Here is a 25,282-nt window from a genome sequence, read left to right as displayed (position 1 = left end):
AGCCTGTGCTCTTGGGCAGGCAGATAACAAATTTATTTCATAGTACTTGGTTCAGTTAAACTTAAAGGAATCCCACTGTAGCACTGTCCTCCCAAAGTTCATCGATTTGCTCAATCGGGCCCATTAATGTCTCCATTGTGAGACTTGTTGTTACTGTGTTTGGCGTATTGAACACGTCATGGGTAGCTTGCCAGGCTTTGCTGTGAGGGTGAGATATTCTTGGTAGCTTGCAGGGCTCTCCAAGAGGGGCGGAGGAATTGAACCCGGGTGGGCTGGGCCGGCCTCCTGCAAGGCCTAACCACTGTGCTATCACGCCAGCCCAAAGGAATGGCAATTATTGGAAAATTAATCAGTAAAAGACAATTTGTGATGATTAATTGCGATGTGTTTTTAACCTTTCTTAATCTAGTAGAGGACAACCTTATGCTTGATCAGTAAGAGCCATACTCAGTGCCACTTGGAGGGAAGTTTCTCCTGTCCTTCCAAGGAGCTCTTTTAACGCTTCATGCAAAACTGCTTTCAAGGCTCCGGATTCTCTCTGGATTCAAGGCTCCTGTTGCCTGTCCATGAAGCTCTGTGTAGATCCTTCAGACCTGAGTGAGAATCTAGCTGGACAGAGTACCCCTGGTGCGGTGCTCGTTGACTTGTGTTTTGGTACTATCCCCTTCCATATTCTTGCGGCTCGCCTGGTCTCATTTGACAGATCTGCTGCACGCCTTGTGGCTTGTTCCCTGCTGCCTTCAGGAGTCTGTCTCTAGCTTTGGATTTTGTCATTTTGAGAAAATACATGGGAAGTGTCAGCACACGAGAGATGTCTTTGACCTGTGTGTCCTTTGGTGTTGGCCTTGTCGCTCCATCCCTCCTGCCTCTGCGTTCCTTCACAGATCTCTGAGTTCAGGGCCCTCATCCTGTCACATCTGTTTTGTTAGTGTCAGCATTGCCCGTTGATTTCTTCTGAGCTAAGATGAACTGCATCAGGCCCAGCGCCTCTTCACGCCTATCTGCCTGCAGCTTGGACCCGCTCTTGGCCGGCGTTTATGATCACAAACCAGCTGTGCTGGATTCCTTTCGAGCTCTCGGTTAGCTGCCACCTGCTTCGACAGCCACCTTAGTTGCCGCTAACGTTACAAAATGCAAAATATTGGGGTGTTTCCTATGTGAGAGAATCGCTGTGAGCGCCCGCCAGTTGCCGCCGGCAGTCCTTCCTGAGGCCTCTCCATACAGATGCCCTTGTGGGCATCTTCCCTCCCCGCATCCCTGCTTGTGCCCCATGCCGGGTGGCTGGGGTGACGTTTTATGAACGGGAGAGCCCAAGCACGCTCACTTAGCGATTACTCAATGCTCTCGTGTCTGCCGCATGTTCTTCAAAGAACAGCTGTTGCTTCGTTAAAAATGTAATTGAGTTCGACTGACAGGAGTTTCCCAGTTCACAGACACGGATGGGTTTTCTTGTTTGTATTCATCTGCCGGTCGACGGTCCATATGCGAATGTGTTGCTAGATTTCGATGCATTTTTTTCAGAAATCAATAAAAACATCGAAAACCTTGGGAAAGCCTTGTTAAGTTCTCCAAAACATGTTTTGTTTGGTCCTTCTGGGCAACGTCACACTTGCAGTTTTTGTAAGCACTCTTCAGTGCTTTTGTGAAAAATGGTGCTCACAAAATTTCCTTCTTGTCTGGTTGTTTTGAATTTTCAGCATTCTCCGTTCTGTGGTTCGCGGAGAGCAGCTTTTTGGGTTTGTTTTTGCTGTGATCTCCCCCCACCCCCTTTCCACCTCCTCCTTCGCTGTCCAGCTGTGCCTGTGTGCTGGGTCGCGGGGGCTCACAGAGTCCCACGCTCTAGGTCCTCGGCTGTGGGTGGGAGTGAGGCGGGGTGGGGGTCTCTCTCTCGTTGCCTGGGGCTCGCATCTCCTCCAGGTTCCGGCTTTCCAGGGACAATAGGAATCACTCCGACTCAGGCACATTTTTGGCTTCTCTGGTGTGAGTAACGGGCCTCATTGCCATCACCTGCAGCTCTGATGGCTCTTCTGTCAGAAGGCTGCAACATCCCTTTCACGCTGTTCTGTTAGATCGCTGCGACATCACTCTCAGAGACCCAACTCGGGGGCCTTCGCCTTCCCCTTTTGGGATTGCCTCTGCTTTCATTTCTATTTCATTGGAGCAAAGACTCAATTTGTTTTGATGTCGATAACTAAGAGATTAATGTTGCACCTTGAGGAGATGATTTTTTTTAATTATTTGAAAATGTAATTCCCTGGTGTTTAGAAGTGTGAATATTAAAACTTAAGGGTTATGCAGTGTTTAGAAGGGGACAGATTTCAAGAGTTTCTTGCCATGTTAAATATTGGTCACGGTCCTCCCGTTGTTCATCGATTTGCTCGAGCGGGTCCAGTAACGTCTCCATCGTGAGACTTGTTATTGTGTTTGGCATATCGAATATGTCACGGGGAGCTTGCCAGGCTCTGCCGTGCGGGCGAGATACTTTTGGTAGCTTGCCGGGCTCTCTGAGAGGGGCAGAGGAATCGAACTCGGGTCGGCTATGTTGGCCACTTGTAAGGCAAACGCCCTACTGCTGTGCTGTCGCTCCAGCCCCATGTTAAATATTAAAAAATGAAATCGTTTCAAGCAGAGGAAGTATTCCAAATTGACATTTTGTGTGCGTGCATGTAAATGTTCCCCGCCATGGTTTTCACTTTAACTAATATGCCACGAGTGATCCCATCCTCAGTTCTTATCAGTTGCCTGACATTGTTATAAGCAGCTGAGATGTGAGTTTATTTTATTTTATTTTTTGGTGGGTTTATATTTTAAAAGTAGATTGCTGGGGCCGGGGGTCTGGCCTCCCCCGTGATTCCCTGGTTTGGTTCCCAGCACTGCCTGGTCCCTGCACACCTCTGGGGGCGACGGGAGCACGCCAGACCCCACTTTACAGCTGGAGAAAACAAACATGTACCAAGAGTTACTTTTTTTTCCTTCACTTTTTGGGTCACACCCAGCAATGCACAGGGCTCCTCCTGGCCCTGCACTCAGAAATTAACCCTGGCCATGCTCAGGGAACTACATGGGATGCTGGGGATCAAACCCGGGTCAGCAGTGTGCAAGACAAGCCCCCTACCCGCTGTGCTATTGCTCCATCCCCCAACGGTTACTTTTGAAGTAGGTGTGATAACATGTTTGAACATTCTTAAAACATTTTTTTTTTAATGTAGGAGTGGGCTGGAGTGATAGCCCAGCTGGTAGGGCGTTTGCCTTGCATGCTGCCAACCCAGGTTCGATTCCTCCGCCCCTCTTGGAGAGCCCGGCAAGCTACCGAGAGTATCTCGCCTGCATGGCAATGCCTGGCAAGCTCAGTATGCCAAACACAGAAACAGGAATTCTCATAATTTGTTGTGAGACATTACTGGTGTGTGCTCAAGCAAATTGATGAACAACGGGAGGACAGTGCTGTGTAGGAGTATTGGTATTTATTCAGAAAACTTTTTTGTATAAAAAAATTCTGCCACATATCCAAAGGTTACTGTTTTGGACGTAATGTTAGGGACTATTTAATAGGTAGCGGCTGCAGCAAGTAGGGCGCTTGCCTTGCATGCAGCCGACCTGGGTTCAATCCCTACCACCCAATCGGGTGCCCTGAGCCCACCAGTAATCTCAGTAATCCCCTGAGATTACTCAGGAGTAAGCCCTGAGCACCACTGAGTGTGGCCCAGAAACCCATGAACAAACCAGTAAACAAATAGAAACTTGAATCAAGTTCAAACTGGGGCAGCTGTCAGCTGTTCTGATGCGTTAGAAAGGGGTCTTAAATCCCTCTGGTGCTGGGAGTCCTGCGTGGTGCTGGGGATTGAGCTGGGGCCAGCTCAGGGCAAGTACCTTAAGCCCTGCCCTATCTCTGTGGTCCCGGGAGTGTAAAAGACGGTGAGATAAATATTTATGTGTGAGCCCCCAATTTGTCTAAAATGGGAATCATTTTAGAGTTGGGGAAACTGAGGATTCAGGAGGAAAATCACTTGCCTGAGTCGATCCCCCGAGTGAGAGTAGAGGTGGGTTTGGTTCCTCTCAAGAGCAGAGAGGGGCATTGCTTTCCACGCTTTTGGGAGTTTGCTTGTGTCTCATTCTCTGCTTGCTGCTCTTACTTCCATGAGTGAAATCAAGAAGTCCTTTATAACAGATTTTAAAACTCTCCCTCTTGGGCCAGAGAGATAGTAGAGTGGGGAAAGCGTTTGTCTTACATATAACCAACCCAGCTTCAATCCCTGGCGTCCCATGTGGTCCCCCAAGCACCACCAGGAGGAATTCCTGAGTGTAGAGCCAGGAGGAACCCTTGGGCACAGATTTTTTTTTTTTCCTTTTTGGGTCACACCCAGTGATGTTCAGTCTCTGTGCTCAGGGCGGTGCTCAGGGAGGCTGAGGCTGAGGACCGAACCCCGGTTGGCCGTGTGCTCGGCAAGCGCCCTACCCGCTGTGCTATTGCTCCAGCCTCAGAGTGCACAGAATTTCAGTGCCAGCAGTAACCCTTGAGCATCGCCAGGTGTGGCACCCCTCCCAAAGAAAAAAAACCCCAAACATGCCCCCTTTCGAGCGCACACGGGTACACACAGGGCAGCCCCGAGTGCGGGCCGACGTGCCGAGCCTTCGCAGTGCGCTGCTGCTCACCTGGGCTCTGTCTGCCTTGCAGGTCCTGAACGCCCAGCGGGCCGGCTACCGAGCCGCCATCGTCCACAATGTGGACTCGGACGACCTCATTAGCATGGGATCCAACGACAGTAAGTACAGGTATCACTTCTCTTCTCTCCTGTTTGACAGGGCACCGGCACCGACCCTAGCGCCCAGCCGCTCTGCCCGCAGCTGCCGTCCGAGAAGCAGCATGTCTGCCTCTGCTACAGCGTTTTCCAGTCCTCCCCACTCCCCAGTTGCAGAAGTGGGATTAATGGCAAGGGGGTGTGGTGTCATCGGATCCAAAAACAAAGGAACAATCCGCTTTAAATCGAGAAGCATTAAATCAGGCTGCTGGAGAGTAACACTGTGTGTGAGTGTGAGTGTGAGTGTGTGGTGTATGTGTGTGGGCGTGTGTGGTGTGTGTGTGTGTGTGTGTGTGAGTGTGAGTGAGGGGGGGTGGAGATCAGGAGCCAGACAGGCCATTCGTGGGCGGCGACTCAGGGTCTCGCTGGGACAAAGAGGAAAGGGCCGGCTCCAGCCCCATCCCGTGAGGCCCGGCATATCTTGTCACCGAGGATCCAAATCTGACGGTCCCATGGCCTCTGGAGGATGGCAGCCACCGAACCGCCAAGGAGGAGCAGGCCAAGGCATGAAACCTATTCCCATAGGAGATTCATGACATTTCATTTTTGGCTTTGTAGATACATTAAGTCAGCATTCCTTTTTTTTTTGTTTAAGAATAACTCTTTTTTTTTTTTTTTTTTTTGCTTTTTGGGTCACACCCGGTGATGCACCGGAATTACTCCTGGCAGTGCTCGGGGGCCATATGGGATGCTGGGAATCGAACCCAGGTCAGCCATGCATAAGGCAAATGCCCTTCCCGCTGTGCTATCGCTCAAGCCCCAAGTCAGCATTCTTTGAGTCTCACATCTGCAACAGCCCCTGGCGTGACCACCCAGCCTGTAGATCGGGTTTGATTTTTGTTTTTTTTAAATGTAGGAGTACTGCTATTCAGCCACTGATTAGGCTGATTGAACTGTGCATGAATTCCACCTTACTTTTTTTTTCTTTTTCCATTTTTTATAATTTTATTTATTGAATCACCGTGAGAGCAGTTACAAAGCTTTCGTGTCTAAGTCTTGGTCATACAATGAAACACCCGTACCTTCACCAGTGCCCATTCTCCACCCCCAACAACCCCAGTATGCCCCCATCCCACACTCTCCCCCTACCTGTGGGGCAGATGATTTCCAAATTACTTTCTCTCTAGTTTGATGACATTCAGTATTTTGACACCAGACCCACCATTATTATTTGGGATTTTACCCCAACACTCAGATCTGCCAAAGAGGCAACAGTAGACAATTTATTTTCTGTTGCTGGTTATGAATAACATATGATGTCACATGGCTGCAGTAGTGGCCACGTGATTTTGAAATTCTGAAATTTTTTTTTAGTGTTTTATTTTTTCATTTCATAATTTTATTTATTTTTCTTCTTATATTTATTTATTGAATCACTATGGGAAAAGTTACAAAGCTTTCAGGTTTAAGTCTTGGTCATACAATGATCAAACACCTTTCCCTTCACCAGTACTCATTTTTCACCACCAAGAACCCCAATATACCCCCCTCCCACCCCTCCCAATGCCTGTAAGGCAGATGATTTCCACTTAAGTCTTCTCTACATTGATTACATTCTTTATTTCGACAAAAGATGCATCATTATTGTTTAGAATTCCCCACCCCCCCAACAATCAGAATTGCTGAAAAGGCATTGTGAAATACTTTGTTTTCTATAGCTGGTATGAGAATCATATAATGTCATATGATTTTGGATTTCTGCAAAGAGCCAGATTATTACGAGATTGGTTTCTGTCCATCTGGTGTTATGGCTATGCCGGAGAGCCACTCGTGGAGGGTAACTCGTGACCTCGGCAAGACGTGAAGGACGAGCCGATACCGTCCCCCTTCCCATGAGACTGCAGTTGCCCCCTCACCGCTGGCTCATACCTGGCTTTCCAATAAGCTCGAGGCGGTGGCTACCTTGCTGCTGGGTGGAAAAAGGTAGAAGGGAGCAACACCCTTTCCCTCCCAGGGAGGCATGGCACTGTCGTTTAATGCATGGTCCATTCACTCTTCTGCCGCAAGCTGTCGGGCTCTGGACTAAGTCCTTTTGCCTCTGGAGCTATGGCCATGCTGGAGAGCCGGTCATAGGGGGCAACTTGTGACCTTGGTAGGGCATGATGGATGAACCGGTACCGCCCCCCTTCCCATGAGACTGCAGTTGCCCCATCACCGCCGGCTCATACCTGGCTGAAATTCTGAAATTTTAACAATTAAATCTGGAGGGATTTCTTGCCAAAATCTGCTGGGTTCCGGGATTTGTTCCTGAGTCTCTTGGATCATGGCTGTTAAGCATCTTGATCAGGATCCAGAAAGGTCGTTCACGGGTAGTGACTCGGGGTCTTGTTGGGACAGGGAGGAAAGGGCTGGCTCCACCCCCATCCTGTGAGGCCCCACGTTTCTTGTCACCACGGGCCCAAACCTGACTGTCCAATGGCCTCTGGAAGATGGCGGCCATTGAGTCCCCTAGGGAAGTAGGTGGAGGGACAGCACCCTTTCCCCCTGGGGAGGCCTGGTGACAGTAACCTAGTGCGTGGTCCGGGCGCATTTCTGCCAAAAGCCTCTGGGTTTAGAGATTTGTTTCTGAGTCTCTAGGATCATGACTGTTAAGCAGCTTGATCAGGAGCCAGAGAGGCCGTTTGTGGGCGGCAACTCAGGGTCTCGTTGGGACGGGAAGGAAAGGGCCGGCTCCATCCCCATCCTTTGAGGCCCCACGTGTCTCATCACTGTGGGCCCAAACCTGACTGTCCAGTGGCCTCTGGAGGATGATGGCCACCGGGCCGCCAGGGGGAATAGGCCAAGGCACGAAACCTATTCCCACCTGGAGTGGCCTGGCACCTGTAACCTACTGCAGGGACTGGATGCAGTTCTGCTAAAAGCCGTTGGTTTTTTGAGATTTGTTCTGAGTCTCTGGGATCATGGCCATTAAGCAGTTCGATCAGGAACCAGAGAGGCCATGCCTCCAATTATATAGCTGAGCCAGAGGTGGTTTGTGGGTGTGTCTCCCACATAACTAACTTTTAGCCGTTTACTTTCTTGGTAAACTTTGCCCCAAGTTTTTGGGGTCTGGCCAAAGGCACAGCAGCAATTTTGGGGTATCTGGAAGTCTGAAGGTGCCATCAGGCTGCTGATGCACTTGCCTCACAGGTACAGATTGACCTGCTGGCAGCACCATACCAGATTGGGGGTTTTTAACCTTTCTGTACCCATGTGACCTGTGGCTGAAGGCCACTGCACATGCAGTTGCCCTGATCCTCTGAACTGAGAGCCACGAGACCGCCGTGGGCTGCGAGCCCCTACCAGAGTGGCCAGCTGCGAGCATTTCATTCAGACCCACGCCTCCTGCCTCGGCCATGTAGTAGGCACGGAGAGGCTTTTAATGAGAAGTCCAGTTCATGGGATAATGGCTCTCATCGGAGAGGGACTTTCCGGCTACATGCAGTCACTTGGTGCCATTTTTCCATCCTCAGGACACTAGGACTTTTTTTTTTCTTTAATTTTCTTAATTGAATCACAGTGAGCTACATCATTACAAGCTGTTCATGATTGAGTTTCAGTCATATAATGTTCCATTAGTGTCTCCAGCTTCCCTCCCGCCTCCCAGCCTGTCTCTATGGCAGGTACCTCTCTCTCTCTCTCTCTCTCTCTCTCTCTCTCTCTCTCTCTCTCTCTCTCTCTCTCCTTCTACCTCTCTCATTCTCCCACTCTCCCCCTCTTCTGCCCCTTTCCCCTCTCTGCCCTCCCCTTCTCCCTTTCCTTTTGGGCCTTAAGGTTTGCAGAATGGATACTGAAGGGTTATCAGGTATATCACTAGGGTTCACTTTCGACTTCTGGTTTGGGGGCCTGAGGCCTCGTTAGACTGCGCAGGGCTGTGGAGGACCGTGTGATGCTGGGAGTCGAACCCAGGCCCTCACACGGGCAAGACAAGCACTTTGCCACTGAGCCGTCTCCCTGACTGAGCCCTGAGACTTTAAGCGTTCCTTTTCCAGGTGCTAACAGAGTCCATCATGGCTGCCTGCTGAGAGAAACCCCGGGGCCACCTGGGTGGGAGCTCAGCCCAGCCCAGCCCAGCCCAGCAGCAGTGTTCTTGATTAAGCAGTTGTTTTTCTTTTAGCGAATAACCTTCATGCTCTTGCAGCTGGGGTCCACTGAGTGATACATCTGAGGAGAACTTGGGAGCAAACTGCAGACCTCAAGCTAGGGACGGAGTCACCACCTCAGGAGATAGTAGAACCTGTAAATGACACTTTGTCAGTGGGACATGCTTTGGAGTTTTGACCAAGAAGAAAAGGATAGTGCCTTTTTTCTTTGAATAGAATTCTTTTCTCTCCCTGCCCTATGCTGCAGATCACGTATGTGCAGGTTTCACACATACAAATATCATGTATGTACGGGCTTCACACATACAAATACCATGCGTGTACGGGCTTCACACATACACACACGCACACAGGCTTCACACATACAAATATATGTATATGGGCCTCACATATACAAATACCATGTATGTACGGGTGTCATACATACAGATATCATGCATGTACGGACTTCACACATACAAGGCAGGTGCCCTTCCATGAGCCACATTCCGGCCGGCTCTTTTCCTTAATATCCACACAAGTCTGAGACAAAGCCACAGTGTTTAAAGAAAGGAATTTAGTAAGAAGCTCCTTAGTTGATTTCTCTAGATTTTGAAGTATTATTTTGTTCCTTCTTGATGAGTGAGTCGCCAACATTGTTGAATGCATTCTGTGCCCTTTGGGCGTTGTGTTTTCCCAGAAGGTTGGACATGTCATGCTTCTGCGCGACCCGAAGAGTGGAGACGGTCATTCTCCAATGCCCGGGCTGGCAGCACCCGAGTTCTTCTCCTTTCACGCCCCCCTTTAAGAGCAGTGTGTAACCGCACGTGCTTCACACAGTTCAGTGACATTTGTGATTGTGTACATTCCCGTAAGACAGAAGTGTACACTAGACAAATTGAAAAAAAAATCCTGAAGTGAAATTCCAGTTTTCATTTGAATTTTTTGTTTTGTGTTTGGAGCCACACCCGGGAGTGCTCAGGCTTCCTCCTGGCAGGGCTCTGGGGACTGTAGGTGGTGACAGGGACCAAAGCCCGGTCAGCCATGGCCAAGGCAGCACCTTCCCTGCTGCGCTGGCTTTCTGGTCCCGTACCTGAATTGCTGCACACATTCTAGCAAATTAGCAAATTCTTTTTTTTTTTTCTTCTTTTTAAGTCACACCTGGCGATGCTCAGTGGTCATTCCTGGCTCTGCACTCAGGAATCACTCCTGGCTGTGCTTGGGGGACCATATGGGATGCTGGGAATCGAACCTGGGTCGGCCACGTGCAAGGCAAACGCCCTACCTGCTATGCTAGCTCCAGCCCCATGTTCTAGCAAATTCTTGCTCGTGTGTATGTGTTTGTTGCTGCAGATTGACTCCAGTAAACTTGAGGTTTTAGTGACCGTCCCCCCCCCCCCCCCCGCCAAGTCCTTCTCAAGGGGTGTATCTGGCGTGAACAAACTGATTCATATTTGCAAGCTCTTCTCTTGACTTGTTCTCTGTAAGAGCTTTGATCTGGGGGGCTCTGCTCAGGGATGCACCAGGGACCCTCTTCGCTGTGACCGCAGTGCTGAGGAACTGGGTTCTGACAGGCATGCAGAGTACCCGCAGGGCTGTGACCTATCGCCGGGGCCTCGAGTCAAGATTCGGTAACCTGGGTCGTCTTTGTACTGCACAGAAGCCCGTTTGGAATCTCGACTCCTAATGAAAATGCAAATAATCGAAAGTAGCAAGTACACATGTATTGGCATATCCCTGCTTTTGCCATGGAAATACTCTTGCGTTATTAGTGCATTTCAAACGTTGTTCAGAAGTTTTGTTCTTGAATGCTGGGGTTACTTTCTGTGATGCTTTGTTCTGACCATGTGTGTCTGTGGGTCATGTGTGTCATGATAGAATGAATGCTTGAGAATGAATAATTATGATTGCATTTGCGTAAAGCATGACAGTCTGCCAGAGAAGGAAAGGTAATCTGTCCAGGGACACGTCTGGATTCTGTCTTTATTAGGATTAAAGAACAACACGTCACTGGCCGCTGTGCTCAAGGGCACGGCCATGAGGAATTTGGGGAGGGTAAGATACTCTACAGCTGGATTTGGCACTGGTTATAAAATCTTACATATTTGTGGTGATTTAGCAAATGCTTTATCATCTCAGATAAAACCTTTGTCTTTGGTGGAAAGGATATTGGTTGTGTTCTATTTTCTTGCATGATGAGCATTTTTTGCTTAGATGAATTATATATATAATTGCATATATAATTTTTATATATACATGAATATGAAAACAAGTATTTTTTCCTTTTTTGTTTTTTTTTGTTGTTGCCTTTATTCTTGTGATCAGTCTCCAATAGTGAATCTCCAACGTCTTCTTAGCCTCTGGGTTTACGAATGTCAGCCCAGCCCAGGATTTCTGCAAGGGCAGAACGTGTTAAAATCTCATCCTGCATCCTGGCTGGTCTTGCTTTCTTTCTTTCTCCTTGCATAATAATAGCTACTTTCTCATCGGTAGTAACTTAGAGACTTTTTCTAAAGCTTTGTGCATTTTGTCTTAGCTTCCTTTAATGTTTCTGAATATCCTACCTTTCTTTGTGGTGGATTTCTGTTCACCCCCACCCACACCTCCCCTTTTTTGAACATCCTTTTACAAATGGTCATTTTTTTCTAAAGTCAGATTGTTTATTGAAGTCAGTCTAAAAATTGGGGGGGTTTGTTTTGGGCCACCCCTGGCAGTGGTCAGGGCTAACTCCCAGCTCTGTGCTCAGGGGTCACTCCTGGCGGTGCCTGGGGGACTGTATGGGATGCTGGGGACTGAAGCCCGAGTTGGTTGTGTGCAAGGCACGTGCCGTAACTACAGTACTATCATTTTGGCCCTGAATAGAGTCTCTGTCTCTGTCTCTCTCTCTAACTGTAGTAACATTAAGAGAATTGTTATTTTTCTTCATGAGTAATAGGTAATTTTTACAAGGTGGGTTTTTTTTTTCTTTTTGTTCTTAACACTTGGTTTTGGTTTTACATGTGGGTGTAAGAGTCAGATTTCTTGAGACCAATCCAGACACGAAGCTTTGCCAGGAACTGCAAGGCTTAGGAGGAAGTAGAAGTTCACCGGGCTTGCCTATCTGCTGCTTATGCTCAGTCTGACCTCTCTGCTCTGGGGAGCTCAGCTATGTGTGTGGGTCATTTCAGACCTTTGTAAACTGGTCTTTTCTCATATTCTTTGACTCACACCACTCCTAGGAATGGGTATGTAAGAAAGCTTTTTTTTTACTTTGTCATTTAAAAATTATGTGAGGAAAAACAAATTAGAAAAATTTTCTTCCTCTTTCTTTTTCTTTCTTTAAGAGATAATTATGTTTACTGAGGCTTCTCCAAATGGGGATGTTAGAATCTGAGTTATCTCTTTGTCTCATTGAGAACTGAGATAGTGTGGCAGTGCATGCAGAGAGAATCTTGGCTTTTGAACTGTTCTTGATAAACCTGCAGTTGGAATACCAGTCAGTACCAGTTCAGACTGCTGACTGCCGAGAGAGTCCAGATGTATCCGCTGCTGTCATGGGGGAAGGGTAAGTTGTTGGTACACTAAGTATGGAGATTTTAAGAAAAATTTGTTGTTGTTTTATACAGTTGATGTGCTGAAGAAAATCGACATTCCGTCTGTTTTTATTGGCGAATCTTCAGCAAATTCACTGAAAGATGAATTCTCATATGAAAAAGGGTAAGGAAAGGATGTTAAAAATAACTTGACGTTTTAACAGTTTTTAAAAGCTTAGGACGGAATTATGTAGACGTCCTTGAAATCACAGTAAGAATGAACTCTTTGTGGTCAGAGAAGGCGGAGAGAGTGAGTGTGGAGGAGGGAATTCATTGGCAGTATTTGGTGGCCATGGCCATTTTTTTTTTTTTATTTGGGTCACACCTGGTGATGCCCAAGGGTTATTCCTGGCTTATGCACTCAGGAATTACTCGTGGCAGTGCTCAGGAGACCATATGGGATGCTGGGAATCGAACCGGGGTCGGCCACGTGCAAGGCAAACATCCTCCCCGCTGTGCTATCACTGGAGCCCCAGCCTTGGCCATTCTTGTCAGAATCTTGCGCTAGCCCAGCTGCTGTCTCCCGTCATACCTTGCCTCTGCAATAGGCCGGCCCTGGCTTCATTTGCTCAGTGCAGTGAAGGACTTTTGTGCAGGATGTGCACAGTAAGCAGTCATGGACTTTTCTCACAGACCTTCTCTGTGGGCAAGTCAGTCTGGCAGCTAAGTCCACTGACGGTGGGAACAGCAGCCCAGGACAGCTGCTGGGTGATCCCCCATCAGGAGACCCCGCGTTGAGGAGGCGGCACTGAAATAGCTGAGACGTCTTTTCAAAATGTCTGGGTATTTTTTTTTTAAATGAACTTTACCATGCAGCAGCTCTGAAAGGTTTGTCATTCGTTGATTTGTTTGGTTTCAGGGGCCACGTCATTCTAGTTCCGGAGTTCAGCCTGCCGCTGGAGTACTACCTGATCCCCTTCCTCATCATCGTTGGCATCTGCCTCATCCTCATAGTCATTTTCATGGTAGGTTACGTGTTGTTAGAACCTTCGAGAGTCATTCAGAGCCTTATGGATGACTCTCAAAGACTTCGTAATCTCTCTCTAGTCCCACGAGTTTTTCCTAGTATATCATTGTTTGTTTTGTAATCAGCATATTGTAGGGATTTTTCTTTATTTAGTATGACATGCACCTTTTAAAAGTTGGTAAATGTCACCCCTTTATTTTATTGCAGTGAGACATAAATTTGAACTCACTTCTATTGTATTGCTTACCTTTAATATCTCACTTATTGAGTGAGAGAAATCTTTCCTAAGAGCACATATGAAATGAGTCCATTTCTAGAACAGGTTTGGACAAAAACAAAAATAAATCCGGATCCTAAATATCTGAAGAGGGGCTGGAGAGAGAGTTCTCCTGGCTCTGTGCTCAGGGGACCATCCATGGTGCAGATCAGACTGGACTCAGCTGCATGCCGGGCAGGCACCTTGCTCTGTGCTGTCTCTCCGGCCCAGGCTTTGGATGCTGAGAGACCGTGATTTTATTTTTTTAACCTCATTTTACTTTGGAGGGAGAGCATGGTTTGGGTTTGGGGGCCACACCCAGTATGGCTCAGGGGTCATTCCTAGAGAGGTGCCCAGGAGACCATATGTGGTGCCGGAGAACAGATGGGGGTTGTTTGTGGGCGGGGCAGGTGCCATAACCCCTCCTGTGCGCTTTCTTCAGCCCCTCTTGCTTTCCTTAATATATCATTGTTTTAGTTCTGGTTTTTAATATGTAATTAGCATATTATTGAGATTTTCATTCAGTATTAGATACACCTTTTAAAAGCTGGCAAACGTAACCCATTTATGTTGTTGCTGTGAGACATAAATTTGAACTCATTTCTATTGTTTGACTTTTATATTGCCTCTTTGTTGTTGTTGTTCTTTTACACTATTTTTTGGTTGATTCTGGTGCTTACCCAGGGGGAGTACTTGGGGACCATGGTACCCAGGCCTGCAAGCAAATCATTTGTTGATTTTTTTTTCTCTTTTTCTTTTTGGGTCACACCCGATGATGTTCAAGACTTACTCCTGGCTCATGCACTCAGGAATCACTCCTGGTGGTGCGCAGGGAACCATATGGGATGCTGGGATTGAACCCGGGTCAGCTGCATGCAAGGCAAATGCCCACGCCGCTATGCTCTCATTCCGGCCCTGGACGTTGAGCTGTTTGAGCCAGCTTTTTGGCTCATTCTGTGTGGGTTTAGGGTTCTGTTTTATACTTTTTCTTCCTTTGTTCAATTAGTTTGAAACCTTCTATATTATTCTCTTCTAGTGGTCAGTCTTTAAGAAAAAACTGTTGAGGTATTAATAATACGCAGGAAACCATACCTGATTTAATTATTAAATTGTATACTTTGATCCATGCAGACATACATGTGTCTAGTGGAACTGCCGTCACCCCCAGTCAGGAGAAAGAGAGTGGCCAGCCCCGAGGCCGGGTCATGCTCCTTGGTGAGTGAGGTCCCATGGACCCCTCCCTCCACTCTCTCCCCAGGCTCTTACAGGTTAGCTCTGGGGCAGCACAGATTAGTCTGAATTGTCTGCAGTTTGTAAATGGAAGCATAAGGGTGTCGGATGTGTCTGTCTTCTTTTCTCAGAATAACTGATTCATACATCATGGGGAAGACGATTCATTCTTTTTCATTGCCAACTTATATTCCACTATATGATTATGCTAGTTTTGTTTATCCACTTACCTGTTGGACATTTAGCTGTTTTTCTTCAGGGGGTTAGTACCCATAAAACCTAACTGACATTATGTCACCAGTTGTTGAGAAGAGATAGCAGGAGTGGAATGTATTGGCTGAATGGGAAATGTTTAAAATTTAAGAAACCACCATTTTCCCTCTGACCAGTAGGATGTCAGCCTGCGAGGCGAAAATGATGGCTACCAGCAGTTACACTTTTCGCCTTCCTAGTGGGGCTATGGTAGCATTTGCGGTTTGAGTTTTCTATTGACCAAGGATGTTAACATCTCTACCTGAATGTCTTGTGAAGTATTTATTCAGACTTCTCGCCCATTTTGTCTCTGTGGGCTTGCTTGGTTTCTTCTTACCCCGTTTTGAGTTCTTTATAAATTCTGGGTACAGATCCCTTCCCAGCAAATATGCCCTCCCACCCTGTGCCTTATCTTTTTTATGTCTTTTGCGGACTCAAGTCCTTAACTTTGAAGTCGTCAATTAAAAAAAAATTAATATTGCCTTATTTATCATTTTGCCCTGACCCTGTGTACATCCTTTTCGTTCTTGCAAGTATTGTAGATTATAGTAAAAATGTTCTGTAGATCTTATCTCACACTGACGCACTTTGGTCGGACAGATGTTCTCTATCAGTTCTGTTCACTGCCGGGGCTCCCAAGTACCCCCACCTACCCCTCGCGCCTGTTTTCGATTTTGACGTTGTCTGCGGGAACTCTGGCCCTCTGCTTTTGACCCCCTGGTCTCACATCTCTGATCTTCTATTTGTGTTTTTTGCCGACAGTTATGTATTATTTATAATGTTCCCGGGAGAGGAAATTGAAGATAATTTAGGTCAATGAATAAAAATTCCAAAGATCACTTACAGGATAACTAATCACCAATGTAATTTAACGCTTTAACGAACACTCTTGCATTTAGGCTTCAGATAATTGAACTGATTTATGGCTGCTCTGCAAAACCTTCTAAAGCATTTATCATTTTAGTGGCCATTTTGTATATGTGTTTAATACCCGATTCTTCTTTTTGTTTTTTTATTAGATCACAAAGTTTGTCCAGGACAGACACAGAGCTAGAAGAAACAGATTACGTAAAGATCAACTCAAGAAACTTCCGATACATAAATTCAAGAAAGGTGACTATTTCTCCTTTCTCCCTATCACCCATAATTTATGTAGAATTCTGTGGGACACGCGGTGTGTGTGTCACTGTTGATATGGGACCAGGAGGTGACGGGAAGGAGGTCTGGGGGCTCTCGGGCTGCAGAGAATTCAACAGGCTTTTCCGTCCTGTGCCCGCAGCTCTGAATGTCAGTCAGTGGAGCACAAACTTCTTTTCCCCAGAGTTTTCCTCCGTCTGTACCCTGCGTTCCACAGTGCATGGGCGAAGCCCACAGCTAGTCTTTTAGCACCCCGTCAGTGTGTCCCCACATGTGAGCACACCCTTCTGTGGAGGGGGCATGGACAGCTCTTCTCTCCTCAGAGTGTGGTGTGACCAGTGCACCGAGAGCTTTGCTCTGTGTCAAACAATGAGACCATCAGGATCTCTTCAGGGAAGGACTAATTTTATTTTCCCCTGGCTCTGTGCTCAGGATCGGTCCAGGGGAACCCGGAGTGAGCTGGGTGCAAGGCCTTACCCTATGCACGATCTCTCCAGCCCAGAGGTCTCGGGCTCATTCCTGTGCCTTTCCTCCCCACACCTCCGAACCACCCCAAGTAGCCCTCAAGGCCCTCCACAGTGCAAGCGCCTCCCCACTCACTCCCTCGTGCCTGAGTGGGACAGGAAGGGGGTCCTCACAGGCCGGTGGGAAAGTTCCCACCAGCACGTGAAGACTGTTTCAGCCAGTGCCAAGAACAAGGCCACAGTAAGCGGGAGCAGTTATGACTTAGCTGAACAAATTGAAAAATCGTTAATATCGGTGGCACCTGAAATGTGGCTAGTGAGCACTGACTACATCAGATGCAGCCATTAAGCACCAATCTTAGGTCGCCAGCAGTGGACTCGTGAAGCCACATGGAAGTGTCTATAAATCGAGCCCATGGAACAGCTTCAGGCACCGTAGGTCTGCCTAAGAATGTGTTGGTCATCATCGGGGTTGGCATCAAAGAGCCAAAGCAGCCCACTGGTCGTGCCCGGAGTGGCCTCACCCCCCGATCGGGCAGTGCACAGATACGAGAGTCCCGCTTGCTGCATTTTCTGAGTTTCTGGTGCTGCTCTGAGGTGATGGGCATTGCGGGGGAAAGCGTTTCCATACCTGTGGGGTGGGCTGGGGCAGCTGAGTGTGGATGGGAATTTGAGGGGCTGTGGCCCTTCGAATCCTGGTAGCTCACCAGAAAGCACCCTGCAGTGGCTGCTCCTGCCAAGGTGGGCCATGAAGCCCTGGGCATGCACGGCACGGGGTGGGTGGGTTGGGGTTACTCAGCACGTGTCCCCTCCTCTGGGGACCCGCCACGGCCTCTCACTCTACACCCAGCCACGTGAACCAGCTTCGGTCCTGGCGTGGCCTTTCCTGCCGAAGGGAACAGTGCTGGCCTCTGAGTGGGTTTCTTGCCTCTGAAGCCGTGAGTGGACCCCATGCTTCCTCTGCACTCGTGCCCTGCCAGTGTGCCAGTGTGCCCGGCTTTCCGGACGCTCCGGGACGTTCAGCTAACGTCTCTTTCCCGTCTGGAACGGAAGCGCCAACAGCACAGTGTCTCGCAGCAAACGAAAAGCCTGTTTCCACTTAGTCCTACATCTAAGCTTGCAGGTGCTCTGTGGGGCCCATGGCGCAGGAAGGAGCCAGACCTCTAAGATCCACCGGATCCCAAAAAACGGGGGTTGCAGTTGGGCAAATACGTTATTGAGTCCGGGGCGTCTCGCAGGCAAGCCGCATGCTTCCCCACTGAGCTGCATCTCCAGCCCCCTGGGGCTGTTAAGTTTTTTGGGGTGGGGAGGTCAGAGGGGTGTTCTGGCCACATGCAAGGCGGGCATCTAACCTCCCAGAGCGTTCCTTTCTAGTCCTCAGGCTTTTACAGCCTACACACTGTTACTGTTGCAAGATAATCTACATAGGAAAAAAAAGCTTTTATTCCAGATTGGAAAACTGCAATCTGGCATTTTATAGCCAAGTTTGTAAAAATGGAGTACTTAATTTCTTATAACTTATTCTTTAATTAAGACATGCTTAAGTTTTACAAATCCTTTGCCTTTGATCCAACCTTAAAAGTCTTAGTTCTTTCAACTCAGAACTCAGAAATGACCAGAAAGCACTGCCACGCAGAGGTGGGCGTAAAAAGACTTGATCATGGCCAGAGAGCGAGTGGCGGGCCTGGCTCGATTCCCAGCACTACATGCAGTCCCCTGAGCCCTGCCTCGGAGTGACCCCGAGCACCCAGCCAGGAGGGGTGCCTGAGCACTGCTGGCTGTGGCCCAGCGCCCCTTCCCGTTCCCCAACAAAACCCAGAATTTTCCCCCGTCATCGGTTGTCTTGGGAAATGGTATAGAGGGAGGGACACTGACAAGCTAATGTTCGGATTCTGCTTCCTAGAAAGAGCAGTCCTTGTTACTGCCGAGTGGGCCATGACAGCAGGTGCTTTTCTGCAGCCAAGTTTTGCTTTGAATTTCCCTGACCCTTGAACGCTCTCCTGCCCACAGCCCCTGTTTTGTACCTCGTTCTCTGTCCAGTGTTTTACCTGGCTGCACTCAGCTCCCTAATTCCCCCTCCTCCCGCATTTCATATGGAGACCGTGGGGCGCCCAGCAGGTTAGGGGAGCAGGAATGGAGGACAGGAGTGGCTCTGGCCAGACTCCAGCGGTGAGCTAGGGTTCGAGTCTCAGTGAGGCAATCCCAGGTGAGCTGCCTGCCTTCACTCCTGCACTCTCTCTCCAGCCTGATTCATGGTTTTTTTGTTTGTTTTTGTTTTTGATTTTGATTTTTAAATCACCCAGTTCTTAGAGAGACAGACTCCATGGGCGGGAGCGGAAGAGAGATGAGAGGCCCGCGCTGAAGTCCAGGCACTGGAGCGAGTGGAGGGCAGGGCCCAGTTCTGCATGTCTCATGCCTTGCTGGAGCTCGGTGGTGAATGCAGCAGGGCTGCGTCGGGCCCGTTCCTCTCCTTCACTCAGAACCTCTGTACAGGTTCAACTGCACTTCATCAGCGTTTACGAGCCCCCTTCTGCTCACAAACCAGGGAATACTCTGGGTTTTGAAAAAAAAAATTTTTTTTTTGGTCCCAATTATAAAACAATGATTATTGGGGACTAGAGAGGCTGAGGCTGGAGCATTTGGCCCTGAGGCTGAGCCTGGGGCCCACTTGCCCGGCCCAGGACCTCTGGGTGACACAGTCGCAGCAAGCCCAGAAGCCTAGGCAGACCTATGGGGGCCCTCACACCCCCCCCCCCCCCCATATCATTTTAAATGACTTGAATTTGAGAATCAAGATCCACTCCTCGCTTGGCGTTGGGGCCATGGTCTCGGGAGGTGGCGCAGGTCTCTTGCCATTTGGCCTCCGGCTCAGACGTCCACCAGCCGACTCGAAGCTTCCTGCCTGCTTTGTCCTGCTCCCTGGCTTTGCCCTTCGCCCTCACTGGATCCCGCTTTTCACGAAGGGTTTTCTCATCTGATCGGCCTCGCTTTCATCGAGCAGCCGAGCAGCCGTCCACACCTCCGGATCAAGGGCTGCTGAATATTTCATTGGATCACCTAATCACCGTGTGTACAACAAACCAGCTCAGTGACCGTTGCTGACTCCGCGAGCGGCCGGCTCCCAGCGCCACGGCGCAGGTCGAGGGGCTGCTTTGCTCAGGTGGCGGTGGTCGCGGAGGCTCGGGGTGCCACGGTGTCCCCTCCGCGGTTCTCCCTTCCTCACAGCACTCTGAGGAAACGGGCTGGGTGACGTGCCCCGAGAAGGCAGCGAGGCTGAGGGAAACGGTGCCACCATCCTGACGCGTGCTTTGCTGTCTCCCGTGACCGCCAGGCTCCAGGCTGGGCTGCCACCACTTCACACCTTGTCTTCAGAAAGCAGGAGCCTGCCATATGCAGGAACTTTGCCGTTTCTCTTAAGACAGACTGCAAAGCTCAGTCCCGGTACTGGGGGCTCTTCGTGGCCTGTGGCTAACACCTGGTCGTACACTTGGCTTAAAATGACACATTCACCTGAACCTTTCTGCGGGTTAGAAATCTGAGGGGCCTCGTGCGTGCGCGGAGTCGGGGGTTGGTCGGGCTGCGTTCTTCTCTGGGGTGTCGAAGGGAGACGACGTTCCTGGCCTCTAGTCTTGACTCGTGCGCATCTCCCCGACCACACAGCCACGCTTTCCTCCGCCTCCCCCTTGTCCTGGGCTGGCCCTGCCGGCTGCTTAGCTCCCATGGATGGGAGGAGCCAGACTTGGCTTCCTCTGGAGACGAGGCCAAGAGCCCGCCCAGGCCTGTTCCTGCTCACCTCTGGCACCGTCTGCTTTTAACGGACCTTTTCAGGAGGGGGGAAAATGGGAGTTTGAGGTGTCTGAGAAATCAATCAGGACCAAATTGCTTAGTATATTAAAACTATCTTCAAAGTCCATGTAAATGAAGCAGCTGTGTAATTATGAATAATTATAGATCTATTAGTCTTGAACACTTTTAATAGTTTGAGATGCATATAATTAGTTTCAGCAAATTCCACACACGAGGTCCTCACACAGAACCTCGTGTTTGCTATCAAACCGACCCAATAGAGGGTGGCATTTTAATGAAATTCAGCAGAACAAAAATGAGTCCTTTTCATTAGGGCTCCCACTAGGGCCCCTCCTGCGTGTTTGAAACCTGCAGCACAGGAAAGGGATTGTTTGGCTGCAGCGATGGTCCCATCCCACATGTCCAGCCACCCGCCTGCCCACTCCGCAGAGGCATTGACCGTGTTTGGCCTGACGTGTGATGTGAGCGCTGTGTTGAAAGTTGTCACGGTGCTGTCCTAAGCCGCTTTCACCTGATCTAAAAACCTGCCAGTTGACGCCAGTGCTGCAATGTGTTAAGCCCCATCCAAGTTTGAGCCACCAGTGGGCTGTTAACCCCCTGCTGCCCCGTGACTGGAGGGGGTTAGTCCAGCCGAGAAATGCAGGGGCAGTGCAGTGCCGCTCGAAGAAGCACTCAGGGTGCACCTGTGTGCTGGGCCCCGGGCTCGGTCTCATCTCCCAGTCCCGACCAGGAGATGGCAAAGCCGGGCGTGCCACGCTGCACACAACTGGCAAAGCTCATACTGAGTCAGGCTCAGCATTGCACCCCCCCAAATGTCTTGTTTTTTTGGGGGGGGTACAACAGCAGTGTGTGCGGAGCCTTACGAGGCCAGGGTCAACCCAGGGCTCCTGCGTGTGGCGCTGAGCTCCAGCCCTGAGACAGCCTCCTGGCCCCTCGTCCCAATGTTTTCATCCATGTCTGTGTGTGTATGTGAACACAAACAACCGTCAATTTTTGTTTTTTGTTGCTTTGGGCGCACACCCAGCTGTACTTGGGGCTTTCTCTGACTCTGTGCTCAGGGATCACTCCTGGCAGGGCTGAGGGGACCACATGGTGTGTTGGGGATCGAACACGGGCCTGCTGTGTACAATGCAGGCGTTCTGCCTGCGGTACACTCTCCAGCCCTGGAGTTTATTTCCAGGACCAGACTTAAAGAAATCCGGTGAAATTTCATCTACATAAAATTTTCAAAACTGTTACGGAAATTACATAAAAATGAATGGAATTACTCTTCTTAAAAAATCTTCAGCAAAGGCAATCAAGGTAAACACATTTGCCTCTGCTTTTATTTCAGTTGAAAGGTGAATTTCAGGTTTCTAAAGTTGAGATAGCTCTCTGATCTGACAGAAAACAAAGTGTTTGCAGATCAATTTAAAAGGCGTCTTTTTTAAAAGAGTAAAACCTAGCTTTAAAATCTTTGAACGCCTGTGTCCGCCATCATTCATTGGATTGACTGTTTTGTCCCAGGGGACGAGTACGATGTGTGTGCCATTTGTCTGGATGAATACGAAGACGGAGACAAGCTGAGAGTCCTCCCCTGTTCCCATGGTACGGATAAGTACACGGCGCTTTGTACTGACATCTAGAACAATCTATACCGGGGTCTCAGGACTCCAGGGGGAGGGGGAAAACAGTTATTAGCACACCCTAAGAAAGGCCCGGTGCCAGTCAGCGTCTCGTTAACGGGGGGAAGTGGATGTATCGTTTTCCTTGGCGCCCCCCCGCCCCCCGCCCGTATGGACCCGAGTGTAGTGAAGCGGCAGGGGCAAAGGCTGCGTCATTAACTGCCACGTGTCTCGCTTCACAGCGTATCACTGTAAGTGCGTGGACCCGTGGCTAACTAAAACTAAAAAGACCTGCCCCGTGTGCAAGCAGAAGGTGGTCCCCTCCCAGGGCGACTCCGACTCGGACACGGACAGCAGTCAGGAAGAAAACGAGGTGTCAGAACACACCCCGCTGCTCAGGCCCATGGCGTCTGCCAGCACCCAGTCCTTCGGGGCTCTGTCCGAGTCCCACTCGCATCACAACATGACGGAGTCCTCCGACTACGAGGACGAGGACAACGAAGACAGCGACAGCAGCGAGGCCGAGAACGAGGCCAACGAGCGCAGCGTCGTGGTGCAGCTGCAGCCCAACGGCGACCACGACTACAGCGTCGCCAACACCGTGTGACGCTCCCGGCCGGCTCCCTCCCAAGGGTTTCTTTAGGTACTTTTTTTTTTCTTTTTTTCTTTTCTTGGGTTTTTTTGGCTCCCTTCAGAGATTTCGGTAGAAGTAACTCGTTAGTGTTCTGCAGTTTAATCAGATTACTGAAGTGCATTTTGGATCTGATGTTTCTCTGCCGGAGTGGATCGTTTCACTGGCGACGAACGGGCGGGGGCTGGAACTCAAGCAGCAGCCCCTCCCGGAGAAGGAAAGCACATCCTCAGAACAGAGTGCGGTTCAGGCCGAGCGCAGGATGCAAACAGTTCCTGACTCAGCAGCTGGGTGCTGTGGCCACTGTGGTGCCCTGGATTCGGGCATACTCAGGTGGACCGTGTTGGTTCTGCTCTTTTCCCAGGCCACGAGATCCGAGCAGCTAGGTGAAGTCACTTTCCCTCCTGTCAAGCCACAAACTCAGAGCTGCCTTCTTCCTTTCTGTCTCCAAGTAGTCTTTCTTCTCATAGAAATGATCTGTGCTCGTGCACATTTCAAGGTTTGGGCTTTTCTTTTTTTATGTTTTTAATACTCTAGTGTTATATATGAATTTGATTCATCAGTTAATGTCTCTAGAATTAATGAATTTCAGTATTAAGGGTTTTGTGTTGTGATCAAAGCGAAAAGAAATGCTGTATTAAAATACCAAACTTCAGCAATTGTTACTACTCTGATCATATACCTCTTAATAAAGAGCATCTTATGCTACAATTAGTCCAGCTAAAATATGTACAGAGAAAACTGTTCAAGCATTGGATTTCAAAATAAGTGCTATGTTTAACAGAATTAATGTATTTAAATAATGTTATTATGAAAAGCTAAATTATATTATACATCATTGTAACTATGTAGAAAATATACATGTGTATAATCAAAATGCTAAGAATTTTTATATGGCCTCGAAGAAGGGAGTTTGAACGTTAATAAACACATTTTCCACTTTAAGAACTCGCAACAGATTTGTTCTGTTTTAGCTTTCTCTGTACACACACTGCTTACAGATCAAAGTCAGTTATCACCTTAGAATGTGAGGCGGGCTCGCCGGCAGGTGACCCTGAAAGATGGCCATGTACTCCTGACCAGCAGTATACACTTGGACCCTTGCGCGATAGCATGTCCTTAAGAGTGTCAGCTGCTACCTAGAGCCCCCAAAAGATGAACTCAGTTTCTGTACTGATAACGGTAAATTAGACGGGAACAAAAGCATTTTAGAGGGTACATGCACTAAGATGAGCCTTCTAATGAAAAAAGAGAAAAATCACTTTTTTTGGTGGTACTGTAGCACTGTCCTCCCATTGTTCATCTACTTGCTCAAGCAGGCACCAGTAACATTTCCATTGTGAGACTTGTTACCATTTTTGGCATATCTAATAGGTCAAGGGGAGCTTGCCAGGCTCTGCCCTGAGGGCGGGATACTCTCAGTAGCTTGCTGGGCTCTCTGAGGGGGACGAGGGGGAAGATTTGAACCTGGGTCAGCAAGGCAAACGCCCTACCCGCTGTGCAATCGCTCCAGCCCTTTTGTGAAACCTTTTGTGAAACCTTTTGTGATACTAGTAGGGGAAATTCCACTTTCTAAACTGCAGTGTTAGAAAAGTACTTATTTAAAAAATAGTATTTCCACTTTGAAAAGCAAAAGGCTTTATTTAATATGTACTACAGTAATGACATCTCACCCCATCCTGTCCTTTATGAAAATAAAACACGAGCCTATGAAACAATATTTACTATGGTAATTAAGCAGCACTTTGGAAATCGAACATCCTCATCTGGCCCCACTGTTTCCAAGTGTGTTTAGTGATTTGTGTAATTTCATTTAACAAGTAGGTAGAATATGAAGACAAAACACTGAGCTCAGTGCTTGGTGTGTGTATGTGTGTGTGTGTGTAGTATACACATGTGTATACATGTAACAAATGCACAAATAACAGCTTTCATACTAAATTTTTAAGTGATATTTAAATGGGAAAAGTCACCAAGGCATCTATGTCATAATCTCTCCGTGCTAATCCATAACTCAGATCAAGACTTGATTCTTTTTTAATAACTTTATTAAGTCATCAGTTTGGTTACAGACATTCAATATTCCAACATTGATCCACCACCACTGCGCCTCCCCACCGCCAATATGTTTCCAAAGGACTTGGTTCTTTTAAGGAATTGATCTGAAACAGAGGCTTTTTTTGGAAATGCCCAACTATTAGTTGTTTAAAGAAAAAAACACAAAGTGACTTTATATACTACATGAACTAGGATTGTTACTGATTTGCCTGAAGTGTTTTTTTTTTTTTTAATTTTCTGATTAGGAAAGTAGTTACCGCAAACTTACTCTAAAGATAGACTTATCTTCTGCTGCCTTCACAAATACACACATATTACACACTACATAATGTCTATATTCTCCGAGTTTTTACCAATGAGCATTTTCTCATGCCAATACTCAGCCACAGAATCATTCAACCCCTAACCACGAAAGTTAAATCTTGTAGTTTTCCAAGCTTAGTA

At 48.3% G+C, this 25,282-nt stretch overlaps 1 protein-coding gene across 3 annotated transcripts in view; it reads left to right on the top strand.

The window, feature by feature from the left end:
- Nucleotides 1–23,730, top strand: part of RNF13 (ring finger protein 13) — a 68,839-nt gene extending 45,109 nt beyond the window's left edge. The window contains exons 4-10 of one of the 3 annotated variants that reach the window (XM_056121358.1): nucleotides 4,676–4,763; nucleotides 12,466–12,556; nucleotides 13,292–13,397; nucleotides 16,157–16,250; nucleotides 22,052–22,132; nucleotides 22,392–22,792; nucleotides 23,145–23,730. In XM_056121358.1, coding sequence (XP_055977333.1) covers nucleotides 4,676–4,763; nucleotides 12,466–12,556; nucleotides 13,292–13,397; nucleotides 16,157–16,250; nucleotides 22,052–22,132; nucleotides 22,392–22,756 — 825 coding nt within the window. In that variant the 3' untranslated portion in view covers nucleotides 22,757–22,792; nucleotides 23,145–23,730. Of the gene's footprint in view, nucleotides 1–4,675; nucleotides 4,774–12,465; nucleotides 12,557–13,291; nucleotides 13,398–16,156; nucleotides 16,251–22,051; nucleotides 22,133–22,391 lie in introns of all 3 variants that reach the window. The other 2 variants (XM_056121359.1, XM_056121360.1) reach the window with 2 other exon arrangements.
- Nucleotides 23,731–25,282: the final 1,552 nt, after the last annotated feature.

The sequence above is a fragment of the Sorex fumeus genome, unplaced genomic scaffold (assembly GCF_029834395.1).
Source record: "Sorex fumeus unplaced genomic scaffold, SorFum_2.1 ptg000044l, whole genome shotgun sequence".
NCBI classification, from domain to species: Eukaryota; Metazoa; Chordata; class Mammalia; order Eulipotyphla; family Soricidae; genus Sorex; species Sorex fumeus.
This window is presented reverse-complemented; position numbering and strand designations above follow the sequence as displayed.